The 14,682-nt window shown below is 43.9% G+C and overlaps 1 protein-coding gene across 1 annotated transcript in view; it reads left to right on the top strand.

Annotated features, from left to right (window-relative positions):
* Positions 1 to 14,682, top strand: part of LOC144719126 (rab11 family-interacting protein 4-like) — a 33,403-nt gene that overhangs the window by 2,563 nt on the left and 16,158 nt on the right. Inside the window, exons 2-3 of the mRNA XM_078594983.1 lie at positions 4,756 to 4,999; positions 13,215 to 13,406. Coding sequence (XP_078451109.1) covers positions 4,821 to 4,999; positions 13,215 to 13,406 — 371 coding nt within the window. The 5' untranslated portion in view covers positions 4,756 to 4,820. The remainder of the gene's footprint in view (positions 1 to 4,755; positions 5,000 to 13,214; positions 13,407 to 14,682) is intronic.

Here is a 14,682-nt window from a genome sequence, read left to right as displayed (position 1 = left end):
ACATAAATATATATTTGAGTCGGCTAACGTTTCAGTCAATGGACCTACTTCAGAGCCGCTTAAGGATGGCCCTTGCCCCATGACCTTTGCCTATTGTGTACGTCGACTGCAATGTTAATAACAAACTTAACTAACCAGTTTGCTCCCACCCTGATTTGTGCTTATAAAACCCTGCGAAACCAGTTCCTTGTAATAATATGCAAGGTTACGCAAACATCACATTTCCACCAAAGAAACTAATTAAGCACTGCAATTACCTTTACAATGTGCCTGCATGTGTGTGTGTATAAAATATTTAACTCCGAATTGCAAACACAGGAAGACGCATGCAATTCAAAGCACCATTGTACTCTTCCCCGCAGTGCAACTCTTGAGCCTTAGAACAGGACATCCCAGTTTAGAGGAGTCGTGTTACACAGGCTGCAGTGGGAATTCGTGCATCAATGTATATGCACACCCCACCTTCAGTTGTAAAGTTTAATTTTTTTTACATACTGGCAAGCTATTTCCCCAGGGTTTAATGTGTCGGGGTGGAGTTAAGGCATGCGTGAAGGTCTAGCTCACTGCTGCCAATCGCTGACCAAAGTTAATAGCGTCGCTTTACAGTTGCGTGGCAAAAATCGAGGGTGGGTGGCTGTCCTTTTTCCACCTCAACCACCGTCGTGCACAACATATTCCAGTTGCATGGCGAGTACAGTACCATAAGGATGTGGTGGAACCGTGTTGTAGTGGTTGTTAGCTCACTAGGCGCGATGAAACCAAGTGACCTCGGCTTGACTCTTGGCCATGGCTAACATCAGCGGCGAGCGATATTTAAACTGGTCCTGCCACCCCCGCCCTGCCACGAACCTGTACTGACCAGCATGGTCAAGTATGGTCAAAAAACCCCCATGACCGACACGGTGTGGGAAGGCTACCATCCATCGGTGTATAGGGCAGTCAAGATGTATTGTGACCCCCCCCCCCCCCCCAATTTATTGACCCCTGACGGGTTTTTCCCTCTGCATATTCATTTCTATTTTAAAGAAACCTTCATTTTAAAAAAGACGTTTAACATAATTAAATGTGGGTCACGACATCTGAACCACCCTGTACAGTATTGACAAAATGGTTGTAAATTATGATTATATATTTTGCCCAGTTGATTTGAGTAACTGGTTTGACCTTTAAAACCAATGTCAGACACAATGTCACAGCAAAAACTGTAAGTTGAACCCTCTTGTGTTGATGTCAGATGTCTTATCAAGATAATCACTTTTTGGATGTTGGTGGTGAAGACACAGTGGTATGAGCCATTTTGCATAGTTGTGCTGCTGTGTAAATGACGCATGCATAATTGATGACCGTTGTTTATAAACAAAGGACTAAATGGATAACTTCATGACGTTTAGATATATGTATCTTGGTGAGTCATACATGCCGAGACATTAAGCCAATGCCTCACTCTCACAGCATTGGATATTTAAAAAAACAGAACGCGGGCTCTTTAAAAAACAGCTTCGCTCTTTGAGGCTGGTGTAATATAAAGCAAGCCAGGGAAAGAGAGAGAGAGCCAGGGGTAAGGGCGACCCATCGTGCAGTCTATGTTCAGTAATTGCCATGGCTTGCCAAGGGCGTCTGTTTACCCACACGTCTCGGTTGATGGGGGGGGGTCTCAGCTGGGTAAGGATTGTTCGCATGGTGCCTGCTTTCATAGGCCCTTGTGCGACTGCGGGAGTTTTAAGAGGTAATGTGGACAAAAAAAGTTTGAAAGACATGCACGCTCTGTTTCTGTTCCAACACTGCAATGTGGTTTCTGGCTGATTAATTCAAACGCTGTCACTTTTCTCTAAAGAACTGTGTTTTTCAATTAAGCCTGCGTTGTACTGATTTGCTTTTTTGCGTGAGGATGTGTGTTGTGATTGAAGAGTAGTGTGATTGCAGAGTATACCGGCTTGAAAAAAAAACATCCAGTTTGAATTAAGTTGTTTAAAAGCATCAACATTGAATCAAATGCATCGTGACCTTTAGCTAACATTGGGCAAAGATACAAGTGAAAAGGCAGGGCCCAGAAGGGAATGTTTATGTTTGGGCTGTGTCAAACTAAAGTTGGCTCGAACTGGAATGGCAGTAAGTGGCAGGAAACTGGTGGCTGGCTGATAATGCTCGGGTTGTACCCTGCCTTCAGATATTTCCTGACTATCAGAAAGCCTGTCCAAACAACCTTAACTATTCTCAAAGTCTCAGCGTTTTTTTTCTGGCTGCACACACGCGAACGTGCACATATCATAAAACCGAAGGGGGGGGGGGAGACTGACTCTACCTGTTGACACGATTTGTGCATTCACCACAACCCCGAGTCCCTTAAAACACAAAAACAAGTATCTTGTCAAATTCATCTTTTGTGCTGCAAAAACCTTGGCTGTTTTGCACAAGCAAATTATTTTTAAAACTCATTTTGACGTGTCAGATCATTTCTGTTAAGTCTTTTGTTTGTTGCTTGCCTTTATTTTTTTTTGCCAGGAGCCAACTCCTAAGGAAGCAGGACAAAATAGACTGGTTAAAGTAAAACTCCCTTTTAATTTGTCTCTATAGATTTCAGATTTTTTTCTGTCTCACTGATTTTTCTTTCTTTCTGGATACTTCAGTTTCCTCCCATGGTACAAATATATTGAGTGAGAATTGGTCAAACATTTCAAGCAGGATTCTCCTGAAAAAGATCACTGCCCTATATTGATACTCACTTGAGAGACCTTCCTGGGTAAATAGTTACTGTTACGTTAACTTTTTTATTATTCCTCTTTTATGAACGAGCTCTGGATAAACTCTCATACCTTGTTTGCAACAGTCTTGCTTAGGCTAAAAAAAGCAGTAACAAATGATACTTAAAAAAAAAACTTTCAGTGGTAAATATTTGCATATCGCCTGTGGTGCAGACCACATTAAAATTATTGGCTATTCATAACGTAAGCTTTGGTGATGCTGTGGTTTGATATTACAGAAAATGACTCCCTCATCTGAAACCGTCATGCCAGGCAGGATTTAACAAAGTACTGCTAATTATAAATGTCTCTCAGCGATCTCGTGGTCTCGGTTCTGTGTTTAGAATCTGACATTGGCCATGCCCGTGTTTTTACGTCTGACTGTGGAACAGCTGTCGTAAGTTTCTTGATACCATTCCCAATAAGAGCAGCAAAGACCACTGTGACAATGACCTCTGTGCTATTTTTGGATCACGCTTTGCATACGTTGAAACGCAGGTACGGCAAACCCGACTTATACAGCGAGTCGTTTGGGCACACATAAATGTTTGATGGTGCAACTTTTTGGCAGCTTTAGTTTGCTTTCGCATATTTCCCAGCTCCCCACCATCGTTAATCCAGAGTGGATGAGTCAGCGCATAACTCGTCGAGTGCTACCCAGAGTGCTGCCCACAGCCGTCCGTCCCTACTTGATGCCAGTGGTGAATGTGGTGGTGTGGGTGTTTTTTCGAGGTTCAGTGTGAGCCAGCCTGGCCCTTGCTATAAGGTGTGCCTTACATTCCATCAAAGCTGTCAAGCCAGTGGAGTCACCCGGTTTTATTCAGTCTTCAAAGGTAGTCTAAAAATTAAAGCTAACTACCGGAGTATATTTGCGATTTGGCCTGGCTTATATTAACGATGTGTAAACCTATGCGTTCATAACAACTCGTAAAAACGAATTGCGGTGAGATTAATTCGAGCACAGTGATGTCCTTTTTCCCCATGGGCGTCTTGTTGAAAACTGTACGAGGTCTTTTGCACGCTTGTGCATGGTGTGGTGTTGTAACCAAGGTGATCTCATCCTCGAAACCGAACCTCGTCATGGGGACACCGTAATGCGAGACGCCCCCCTCGCAACGACTGCGGAAAGCGACTGGCTGGCGCTCGCCGTTTCACCTGTCCTCTGTGTCAACGCGTGCATAGAACAACGGGCCCCCTACTCAGGGTGGGGGGGTGGATAGGAGCGAGACGCACACAATGTCGCCACTGTGCCGTCGGTCCCCGCTCCTGGGCACACGCACACCCATAGTGGGACTCCTGCAGCGGGTACAACAGTAAACAAAATATGAGTCATATTTAAAAATACTTTTTTTAAACACGCTTTAATGAAATGTACCGTACTGGTAATGGCAGATATCCACGACTCCAGAAAGTGGCCCCGAGGCTTGCCATAATGTAAGGGGCCGTGGTGATTTACAGCCAACGTGAGTTGAACGTGGACAATTAGATCCAAGCCGAAACATAACATGTAAAAAAGATGGTTTAAAAATATATTTTTAATGATAGAATATAGTATTGTCATCAGTATGACATAATTATTCCAAGTTTGCAGTCGATAGCACATTGGGAATTGGGTAATAATTGAGTTACAAGATTTGAGGAGACGACAACAACAACAACTGACAGAGTGAGTTAAATAAAAGCGTGTAATAACAAGACGCTTTTTTATTTTCATTGGGCTGGCTCATTTGGTCGGTCCAGGCACGATCTATTTTCGGATGTACTCTCATATCCGAGTCTATTTTTCCACTCGTTCAGTTTTATCACATGAAGCAGTGGCACATACGTAATACACATTTACATACACATCTACTCAGAGAGGAGCATGTGTGTGTGTGCACGAGCGCGTAGATTCCAGGTATCATCGGGAGGCTCTTGCTCTGGGTTTCTCTGCCACGTTTGCTGCGTCGGTAACCGGATACTGATGCCCATGCCTCCTCTGTTCTCTTCTTCCCCTGTGCCTTCCCACGTGCAGCCGTAGCTCTGCGGCAGCGTCACATACGTCCTGGTCGCCCTCCCGCCAACAACGGCAGCGCCATCATGTACGGGGAGATGGAGACGCGTCCGACCTGGGGAGCAGGCCCTCTGCTGCTACTCACTGCCGACACGCAGGACGAGGGAGAGAGCGACAGTGCCATCGACACCATGGGCAGTTCGGAGGCCGCGGCGCCCGAGGACGCCAGGAACAGCAGCATGTTCCTGCCCGACGGGCGCAAGAAGTGAGCACCTGGGTTTGCGGTCTCTACTTCCATAACCTCTGGCTTTCACCTGGGCCCTAGCCAGCAACTAAGTCGGGAGTTTGGAGATGGTAGTGTAGAGCAATGCCAAGGAAATGTCTGTACTTTGTACTATTTTTTTATTTAAAGCTTTTGTGACTGCAGGGATTCATATTCTTGTTTCTTTCGGTAAAGTCACGTAGAAGGGAAATAATAAAGTAATAAAAATAAAAATTTGACATTTATTATGTTCTATTTTTTATTATTTTCCTTCTATGTGACTTTACCGAAAGAACCAAGAATATACTTTGTACTAGTTAAATAATTTTCTCACAACACCATGCCTGCCACCAAATAATCTGGAATGCTCCAGATGTCATCGGATCCCAACAGCTATGTGGCATTGACACAAGATAGTGCTTTGACGTGTCACCAACATGCGTAACGGGCGCTATAGACTGTGGGACTACGTCGCTATGCTCCAGCGTCTATGCTGTTCACATTCAACCCGCACTGACTAGCGTGGTTAAGTAGGGTCAAATAACCCCCATGACCCGCACACCAATGGGAGGCCCTCATCCAGCAGTGGGTTGACAAAATAGTTGTTGTACATAAACATGCACGGTATAGAAACAAGTGAAGCGGAGCATAATTTTATCATGAAAAGCGACGGTCATTGAGGTATAGTTTCCATGAACATAAAAACTTTATGATTGCTCGTGTGTGTCATAACTGGTGTAACATGTTCATCTACCAACCAGTGGTAGATGTTAACAAAAGTATGCAAACATGCATTATTTCCTTCGTTGTATTTTATTGTTTGCCTGTATTATCTAGTAGAGGCCAAAAACAACAAGAAGCTCGATATAGCATGAGTGCAAACAGCAACAATAAACCCATTCCACTTATTTGGACTTTATCCAATGGCTAAGGCCTCTCTGTGTACACGCCCAGGATAAATCTACAGTTGGTTGCTCCATGTCATTTTAATGGGCCCGAGTCATGCTGTCACACATTTGTGAAACGAATGCTTAAAATATCCAGACGTCCTATCACTTCAAACAAATACTATGAGCCAACCGGTCACTTAAAAAGCTTCTCAAGATGATTTTTGGGATATTTATCCTAGAGATGACAGTGTATAGGATGAATAGGATATGTGTTTTCTCTCCAAGCAGATGTAGGAAAAAGTCCAAGTTGTATCAGCTGGCCTCTTCAAAATATATTTCTTAAAACATAAGTTCCATTCCGTGCTTCTATTGGTATACATTATTCAGACAGCTGACAACAATGTTATTTTTAAAAGCAAGGGCGAGGTTTCAAATAAGATGCTGATTGTGGGTGTGATCCCTACAGCTGATAGTTGTCCCTCGTCATTATCTTTTACAAAAGCAGCTGCTTGCTTAAGATCATTGGGGGTGTGTGTGTGTGTGCTGTATATGGAAGCTTTTTAGGGCGTATATTATTTTGGTTGGGCCAGGAACGAATTTATTTTGCAGGGAAAATATCTACAGCTTTCTTGTTAGCCTTATCAGTTGGGCTGATGTGGATGCCATTGGGGTCGTGAGGCCGGAAAAGGTGGACCCGATTGTGGGTAATGTGATTCAGGTGCCCAAACGTGTTTTAGGCGATTGTTTCTCAAGTTATGAAGTACAACGCTGCATGGTAGCTGGCCACACCCTACCTGCTAAAGGCACAATTCGTTTCAAATGCCATCTCAACCTCCTGTCATTGTGCCTTGTGTTGTGCAATAGACCCTTGACGCAAAAAACACACACAACCATACCTGTGGTGCATCATTGGTCTCATGTGGATAACCAGAGTGGTACAGTTAAGTTACGTAATCTCTACGTGACAATGCCACCGACCCATTTGGTGGAAGCATTTTAACTCTGCGTGCAGACAACTGATTTTACGGATGCAATGCTTAGTCGAATAGAATAATCATTGCTCCACTTTGAAGTCTCAAGAAGAAACTTAATGGTGGAGCTTTAAGCAGAAGCTTCAGAGGTTCCACACGGAATAGTCTTGTAAGGAAGCCACGTACACAATATTTATAACAGGAGCTTGAATGATGACTTTCATAGGGAAATATGAGTATAACTTAGAGAAGCCTCAGAGGATTTACATTGAAGAGTTTCGTTAGGAAGCCACATACAGAAGTGTAAGAGAGCAGCCACGGTGATGAATATCATGCAGAAGTCTTAATCGTGTTTAAAGGCTTTGAGAACCCTTATGCACATCTCATCCATAAGCTTCATAGAGGATCCACGTTGCAGAGTTTCATACGGAAACCTCATCATCCATACGAGGAGCTTCATAGAGGAGCCTCGATGATGACTTTACAGAAGTTTAGCATAGCTTAGAAGAGTGCTCGCACATCGAGAAACGTCGTGTAAGTCTCGCACGGAAGCGTCTTAGAGCCAGCCGGAGGAAATGAATCGGTTGTGAATGTGTCATCGAAGCTGGATTTTGTGCGGGACTGTGCTTTCACACACTTCTGGATTAAATGTTTCCAGCTGTGTACAGCTCATCTCACATTGACCCCCCTCCCTCCCGCTTAACGCTAGGATCTTGTAGAGAGGGGGTAGGCGCTGTTCCGACGCCACTTGGCTACGCTTGAGCAGGTGTGCACGATTGTGTTTTTTTTCCCGAGTGGCTCTCACGCTTTCCCTGATTATTTTACAGAATATGCCCCTACCCAGCTGGCTGGCTGGCTGCCTGCGCACATATATTTGTAACAAGAACAACAAAAAAGACGAACGCATATTTACCTTTCAGAGATTTTATTACATCGGACGTATACATATTTTCGTTCGAGAAAACACGCGATTTAAAAATAAGAACTCTTTGAAAACAAAAAAGACGTGCGACGAATAAGTTATTTCACTTCCGCTTGTTTTTGTTGCTGAAGGGGAAATTTCTTTTCAGAGAGATAACGCCGTACAGTACTTTCACCCAGTTCGCTCTTTTGCTGCCGGCACACGCATTCCGATTGGGTTTTTGCGGTGCGGTGGCTTGGGATTGCCTGAGCTCTTGATCTCTCCCTGCGCTCTTTCTCCCTTTTTGCGGTAGCACACACGAGTGTGTCGCCCCCCCCCCACCTCCCCCAACCAGTTGAGAGATTTTGTCCCCCTTGGGGTTTTCCCTGAAATTCGTTCCTCGGAATTTTACATCAGAGCTGCTGCAACTTGCCCATGAATGGTGCTGCTGCACCTCACGGTTTGGCAAAGGATTAGCGGGTTTAACATGCCAGGCACCCGTCATCGTCACTGTCATTGCCGGCCACGGTCAATCCACTGTTGGATGAAGGTCTCCCCCCTCCCCCATCATGCCGAGATGCTGTGTCGGTCATTGGGGTGCTTTGACCATGCTTCACCGCGCTGGCTCGGTTTGCGTCGGTGAAGGATAGACCCGGAACGGGTTCAGATATTGCTCTCCACTGTAGTGAAATCTCCCCTGCTTGGGTTTATAGCACCGTGTGTGCGCCAACCACGAATGCCACTGCTCAACCCCACAGTTATTGTTGCAAAAAGACGAAACGCTTAGCAGCGACAATGCGAGCGCTCCTTACAATGGCTTGCGTAACATCCGAGGTGTGATTTTTATTTTAAAGTTGTTGGTAGTTTTATTGGGATCATGCATCGTGTGTTTTTTGGAGAAGCTCAGCTCTCACATTGGGGAAGTGTTTTGTGTTTTCAAATTTCATCATTGTGGGTAGTTTTCAGAGTTGACATTGGGACAGTAGTCTGCTGTGATAAGTCATGTCATTGAGTCTTTAATGTTCTCTTTAGAGCATACAGTGTACTTTGGCTGAGTGATGAACACTGCCTCATTTAAACACAGTTTAAAACCGGTACATCTGAGCCCTTTCAACAGTAATTGACATCCTTATGTAATGGATGAGCAATCTGTGACACAATCAATTGCGCAGTAATGATGCCATCAGTAATGATGCCATCAGTAATGATGAAATCACTGCAAAAGTGTACCAAAGCTAGCCAAGTTGTTTTAAACTTAAGTCAATCAGGTTCCATACACGTGTGCATAAGCGCTTTAGAAAGCATTGCAAACAAACAAAAACATTCCTGAGGATTGTAGATTAGCATGTAAGCCCTTAATTGTTAACAGACATTGCAAAGCAAGGGGGTTTCCCCAATTGTTATTAATACTCCACCTCCTATTCCCTTGATACAGTATCTCTTTGTACCAAGTTACCTTTATTCTATTTCATCAGGTGAGAAATCGAGAGTCAAAGGATCGTCTCTGTCTACAAGAGTAACCAGATTCAACAAATATTACGAAAGCCAAAAAAACCCCAAAATTACATAAACTACAGCAAAAGCAAACTCGTTGGTTCTTTCGGTAAAGTCACGTAGGTATAAATAAATCGCGACGTTTCGGGCGCAACACAAGTGTCCGTCATCAGGTGGGAAAGCACAGTCTGCTGCTGAGGCAGACACGCTTGTGTTGTGCCCGAAACGTCGTGATTTATTTTATTTTATACCTACGTCACTTTACCGAAGGAACCAAAGAATATGGATTCCTGCAGTCACGAAAGCTTCAAATCCAGATCAAATGCAACTTGTTATGAGACATTCTGTAAGTTGTTTGGTGGAGTTTAAAGCTAAACATGAAAACTCTCACATTTATTTAGACGTTAAAGGGTGAAGTTACACACACGCGGATTAAATCGTACTTAACTTGTAAACTAAAAACTTTTTTTTATTTTACCAGGTAAGACCCACTGAGATATATAGCTCTTTTTCAGAAGCGATCTGGCCACAAATGATAGCTCATCGAAGTTGGTTATCACGTGGACATTTATAGTAGCCAAATACTGTAAACGCATGTTGATTCTAAATGTGGATGTAACAACTGGAGGATCCGGAGAAAAATCTACGCGATCGCAGGGAGAATATGCAAACTCCAAATATATAGGCATCGTTAGGGTCAGGATTGAACCCCCGACCTCTTGTTTCCAGACAAGGGAGTTTGCATCTCACCACCGTGGCGCCCTGGCTATCAATTGTTGATGGTCATTTCCCACCCCATGTTCACCTGAGACTTCCTGGTCTTTTGAGCTCTTTCTTCGTTATACAAAATAAACTTGAACCGTCTCATTTAATCTCTTCTAATTTGAATGTGCAGTCGTGCGGATGATTACCTACATGTCAATGTGAATAGGTTGCCTGTTACTGGAAGGAAATTATTTTGTGAGCCTTTTTAATGAGTTATTCAAAATGAAAGGTAAAACAATTGCTTGTGCTTCTGACTAGAATTTTCCAGCATTTTTCCCATCCCATACTTCTCCTCCCACCCATTAGCGCGCTCCTCCTCCTCCTAGGTAGTCATGCGCTGTCAATGAAAAAAGTTTGCCTTCTAATGGACATTTAAAAAATGGTCTCGTCATTCTCCTAAAAGAACATATATAATTGGCCCTCGTGGTGGGATATTGATGGCCTTGTTAGTTAGTATAATCACAGAGCTCGGAAGATCTGAGAGCTCGAGTAATTTGTTTTTTTTACTTAATATAAACAATTATCAGCACCGCTTGTGGGAGAGCTTTTAAATGCATGCATCAGTGGGGGGTGGCAAGTTAAATGCTTGCAACGACCCCGCCCCTCGCAAATCGTCCAAATTTGTGGTGACTGTATGCGGCCTCCAGTGCCTAGTTGGGTCCTTGAACTCATTTCAACATACTCTACACGAATGAAAAATCCTCTATTGTTACGTGCGCGATTCGACGATGCCAGTGTTGTGAGCTCGATAAATCGATATTCATCGATGCATTGTTGCACCCCCCCCCCTCTCCAATACTGACATGAGCGTGGATGGCTTTGGCATCCACAGTTTTAACTCGTGTACCACTTAATCATTATTGGTTTTCGGGTGAGGCCACGGTGGTGGTAGTTTCATTGCAAATTCCTTATGTATCCTTCACCACCGCCACAAGAGTATGATCACGTTCACAAAGCTATTATTGACACGTGCCCATGTGTTGATCAAACTCTGGATGCTCAAAAAGCAGTTTAAATGACCTGTTCATTTGGAATGCGGTCTCGAAAAGTCGTAAGCCTTCGGCGAGGGAGAATTTTAATTGGTCAGAATATGCCAGGTACATTGGCAATGTGCAAACAATATCTTTGTGAACGCGGCAGTCTCTTGGGTGATAGAAGGCAGGATGCGACGTGGTAAAGTTGTTGGCACAAACATACCGTGTGGCCCAATCCAAAAACTTACATGGACCATTGCATTGGTTGCGATGGCCTACGTTTGTTTGTCGTTGCAGTCACTGTTGTGGTTGGGCTGGAGTGTCTCCTGTGTTTGCTGGCATGACTTCCTGTTGTTGTAGAGAGTGGCGTGCCACAGAGATTTGGCTTTGAACATTTTCCACGTATCTATCATGGAAAAAGAATAAACCAGGTATTTTAAGATCGTATACTCCCTGCGGGGGGAGGGGGGGTAATATTAGTCTCCTTTGTGACTGACTTACCTGTTGCGGTCACACTGATGGTGGGAGATTTGCCACTGAGCTCAGAATTTGACCATTATGTTTCTCCTCCATATTCCCCACCCCCGTGACGGCTGTGGCTTCTGCCAGTGAATGGAGAAACCACACATTTTTATAGACGTATTTCAGTTTTTTGCTGAACACAGGTCCATCATTTCAAAAGTAGTGGGTGGGTGCGCACTGCACAGATGAACGTTATCTAAATTGCATGTCATTTAAACGTGTAATTGCACTACATTTGTAATTTGTAAAATGCACACCTCAAAGTAATTGCTAATTTGTAGATTGTTTTGTTGTTTTTAATCTGTAGTACATTACTCCAGTAATGTAATTTTAATATACTTTGCGCAATCATCCACTTGAATTACTTTTGGCTATGTTACTGTCTTCCGTATGTATTGTATAGGCTTACAATCTACTGTGAGGCTTAATGGGTGTTGTGTTTCTTTTTATATGATGCTGTCAAACCTTGCATTATTATAGCCAGGTATTGTATTTCATAATTGCGTGATAGAAATTCAACGTGTTGAAAATTGTGGCTCTTCAATGGGTGATTCAACAACACAAAGTGCTTGGGCAGGATTTTCTCCGACTCCAGATTTCATGTCGGCAACACAGATTGTAACCGAATATTCTAACCTGATTCTCGCGTCCAATTTTTTTTCTCGATCCTTGCCATAAAGCGCTGCATCTTTGCTCACTTGTATCAGTTGATCACACTGCCCTAAAAGAAAATATATATATATATATATCTCGGGCAATAGCTCATTGCCTGAAACATAACCTATTATATATAGTTTTCATTTTAGGGTAGTGTCATTGACAGGTTTGCTGAGGTTCATTTTTGTTTTCTGTCCTTGCAGCATCACCACATTTTGTGTTATTGGTTGAGTTTGGGCCCTACTGACAATGTGTGGATTGCAGTTACAAAGCGGCTAAAATGTACATGATATCTGTACCCAACTGCATCTCAAGATGTTGTACTAATTTTCCAAAATTCGGCTTGCATTGCTCATTAAGCTCATTGACCCAAATTGGACCATCTGGTGGGAGTATGGACGCTCATGACAGAAAGTTGGGGGCATAGCAGTCTATGAGTTAATAACCGAGTAGTTTTAACTACAAGGGGATTATTGTCCTCATCACCAGTTTGATGAAGACCGTTATAATGCGTAATGATTATGCTTGTTTAGCCCAGGAAGACCTCACTAAGTCTCAAAACAATTTTTTCAGGAGGTTCCTGGCAAGTTTTTTTTTCACTAGGAGGCGATGTCCCAATGTGTAATCCAAATTGAGTAATTTTCAGGTAATTTTTCAGCAAATTGATCTTTGGCCGATGCCTGTTGTTACGTTGTATGGTGTTTTAGCTATGGGAGGAAACCCATGCAGAACTGGGGGGGGGAACATACACCCCCACAAAGACGGTCAGGAATCAAACCTAGGCCCCTTCTCTCTGTGAGGTAGAGAAAGTGTTACCCAAAGTACAGTTCGGTGTGCATTTTTTGTTTAGTTTGTTATCCCCCCCCCCACCCCGAACCTCCCGATTAGCACAGATGGCTAGGTACGGTGCGAAAAAAGTTCAACGTACATCCATATGCAGACATTGTTTTGTCACGGGCAATTAATGAAGCCCCCCCGCGCTTGCGCACAGAGACTGGTGTGAGCTCCACAGCTGATGCATTGTAAAATCCGCACCGCCCGCAGGACGCACCAGCACAACCTGTCGCTGGTGTCGAACGTGTCGACGCTGTCGGCACTCTCCCTCATGAGTGCCGAGGAGGAGTTTGAGGATTACGGCGAGGGCGACGAGACCGACCTGACCGACCTGACGGAGGGGAGCGCCGGCGAGCTGCCGGGGGAAGCCGCGCAGAACAGCGCTTCCTCGCTGCCGTCCAGGTATTGCACGATGAGGGGTCGCGCTCATTTGCACGCGCACGAAACTCTCGCCACAAGAGAACCGCAGTTACCTTGCCGGTCTCGTCAGGGAGCATGAACCATCATCGCACGAGACTCCGGGCATCCTCGCGGCAGCGGCGACTTTTGGATAGCCGTCGAACAAAGACGGGTTCACCGCACGGTTGGCTACGTAATACATAATACGGCATCGCGCGCTTTCAGATGTGCTTCTGCGGCCATCTGGAGCGCTCTTCCTTTGGATATTAGGAAGCGTACTGGAGCTATGCACTTAAATAAACATTGGAAACTCATTCCTTTTAGAACTGCTTTTTAATTTTTAGTTTGTTGTTCTTCCCCTGCACCTCATCCACCAGCAGTGGATTAAGGGCTTCAACATTTCATATTCATAACGTTGTAAATGTTGCTTGTAACATACCATGCAGAATAGCATGTCCCATCCTGTATTTAAAAAGCCATTTGGAGTTTCCATCGCTGACTGTGAGAGGTGGTGATGTTGATGAGCACTGCCTTGTGGTAGAACAATGGGTGTGTGGACAAAACAACTGCGACGCATGGATTTAGCAATGTGTGCCCATTGTTTGCAATTGAGCTGTCGTTGCATTTAGGCTAAACACAGACACATTTTTGTTTGAATGAAGATGAGAAGCCAACAAGGTTTTACTTTTGCTCTCACTTGTGGGAATTTACCGATTTCAAAGATGAGGGCAATGATTTCGGATTGTTGGTAACCCGTTAATGAAAAACTAATCCTTATCCGTGATGTGTTTGTCCATCTTAGCATCACACTGTGTTTGATTGGTTTGAGGAGCTACTGTTTACACCACGTGGAACAGTAGGAGAGTAAATTGACCTAATGGGCTGCAACTTTATCAGCAGGGATTGCAAATGTTAGCGATCTTTCCTGGATTCTAATGATTATCTTGACCAATTAGCGAATTGCCTTCACGCTTTTTGTCCATTACATCATTACCAAAGTAGCATTTGCGCTTATAATTGGCGTTAATTATTCGATTGGTTGGGCTAGAGCTTGGAATCCTGTAATCTAGCCTTGATGTGGGGGAGAAAGACTGTTACAGAGCATGGACGTCTTGTTAAGAATAGGAGAAAAGGGACATTCATATGTAAATCATACGCTGGCTCGCAGTTTTCGTTTACATTGTTGAGCCTAATCTTTTTTGCGGAGTTGATCTGCTAAGGTAGAATGCTCTGTTTTTCCAAGTGCTAATTATAAGCACATGTTGTTTGTTTACAAGAA

The sequence above is a fragment of the Lampetra planeri genome, chromosome 5 (assembly GCF_965212315.1).
Source record: "Lampetra planeri chromosome 5, kcLamPlan1.2.h2, whole genome shotgun sequence".
In the NCBI taxonomy this organism is placed as follows: Eukaryota; Metazoa; Chordata; class Hyperoartia; order Petromyzontiformes; family Petromyzontidae; genus Lampetra; species Lampetra planeri.
The sequence above is the reverse complement of the archived record's forward strand: the minus strand, read 5'-3'. Positions and strand labels throughout refer to the sequence as shown.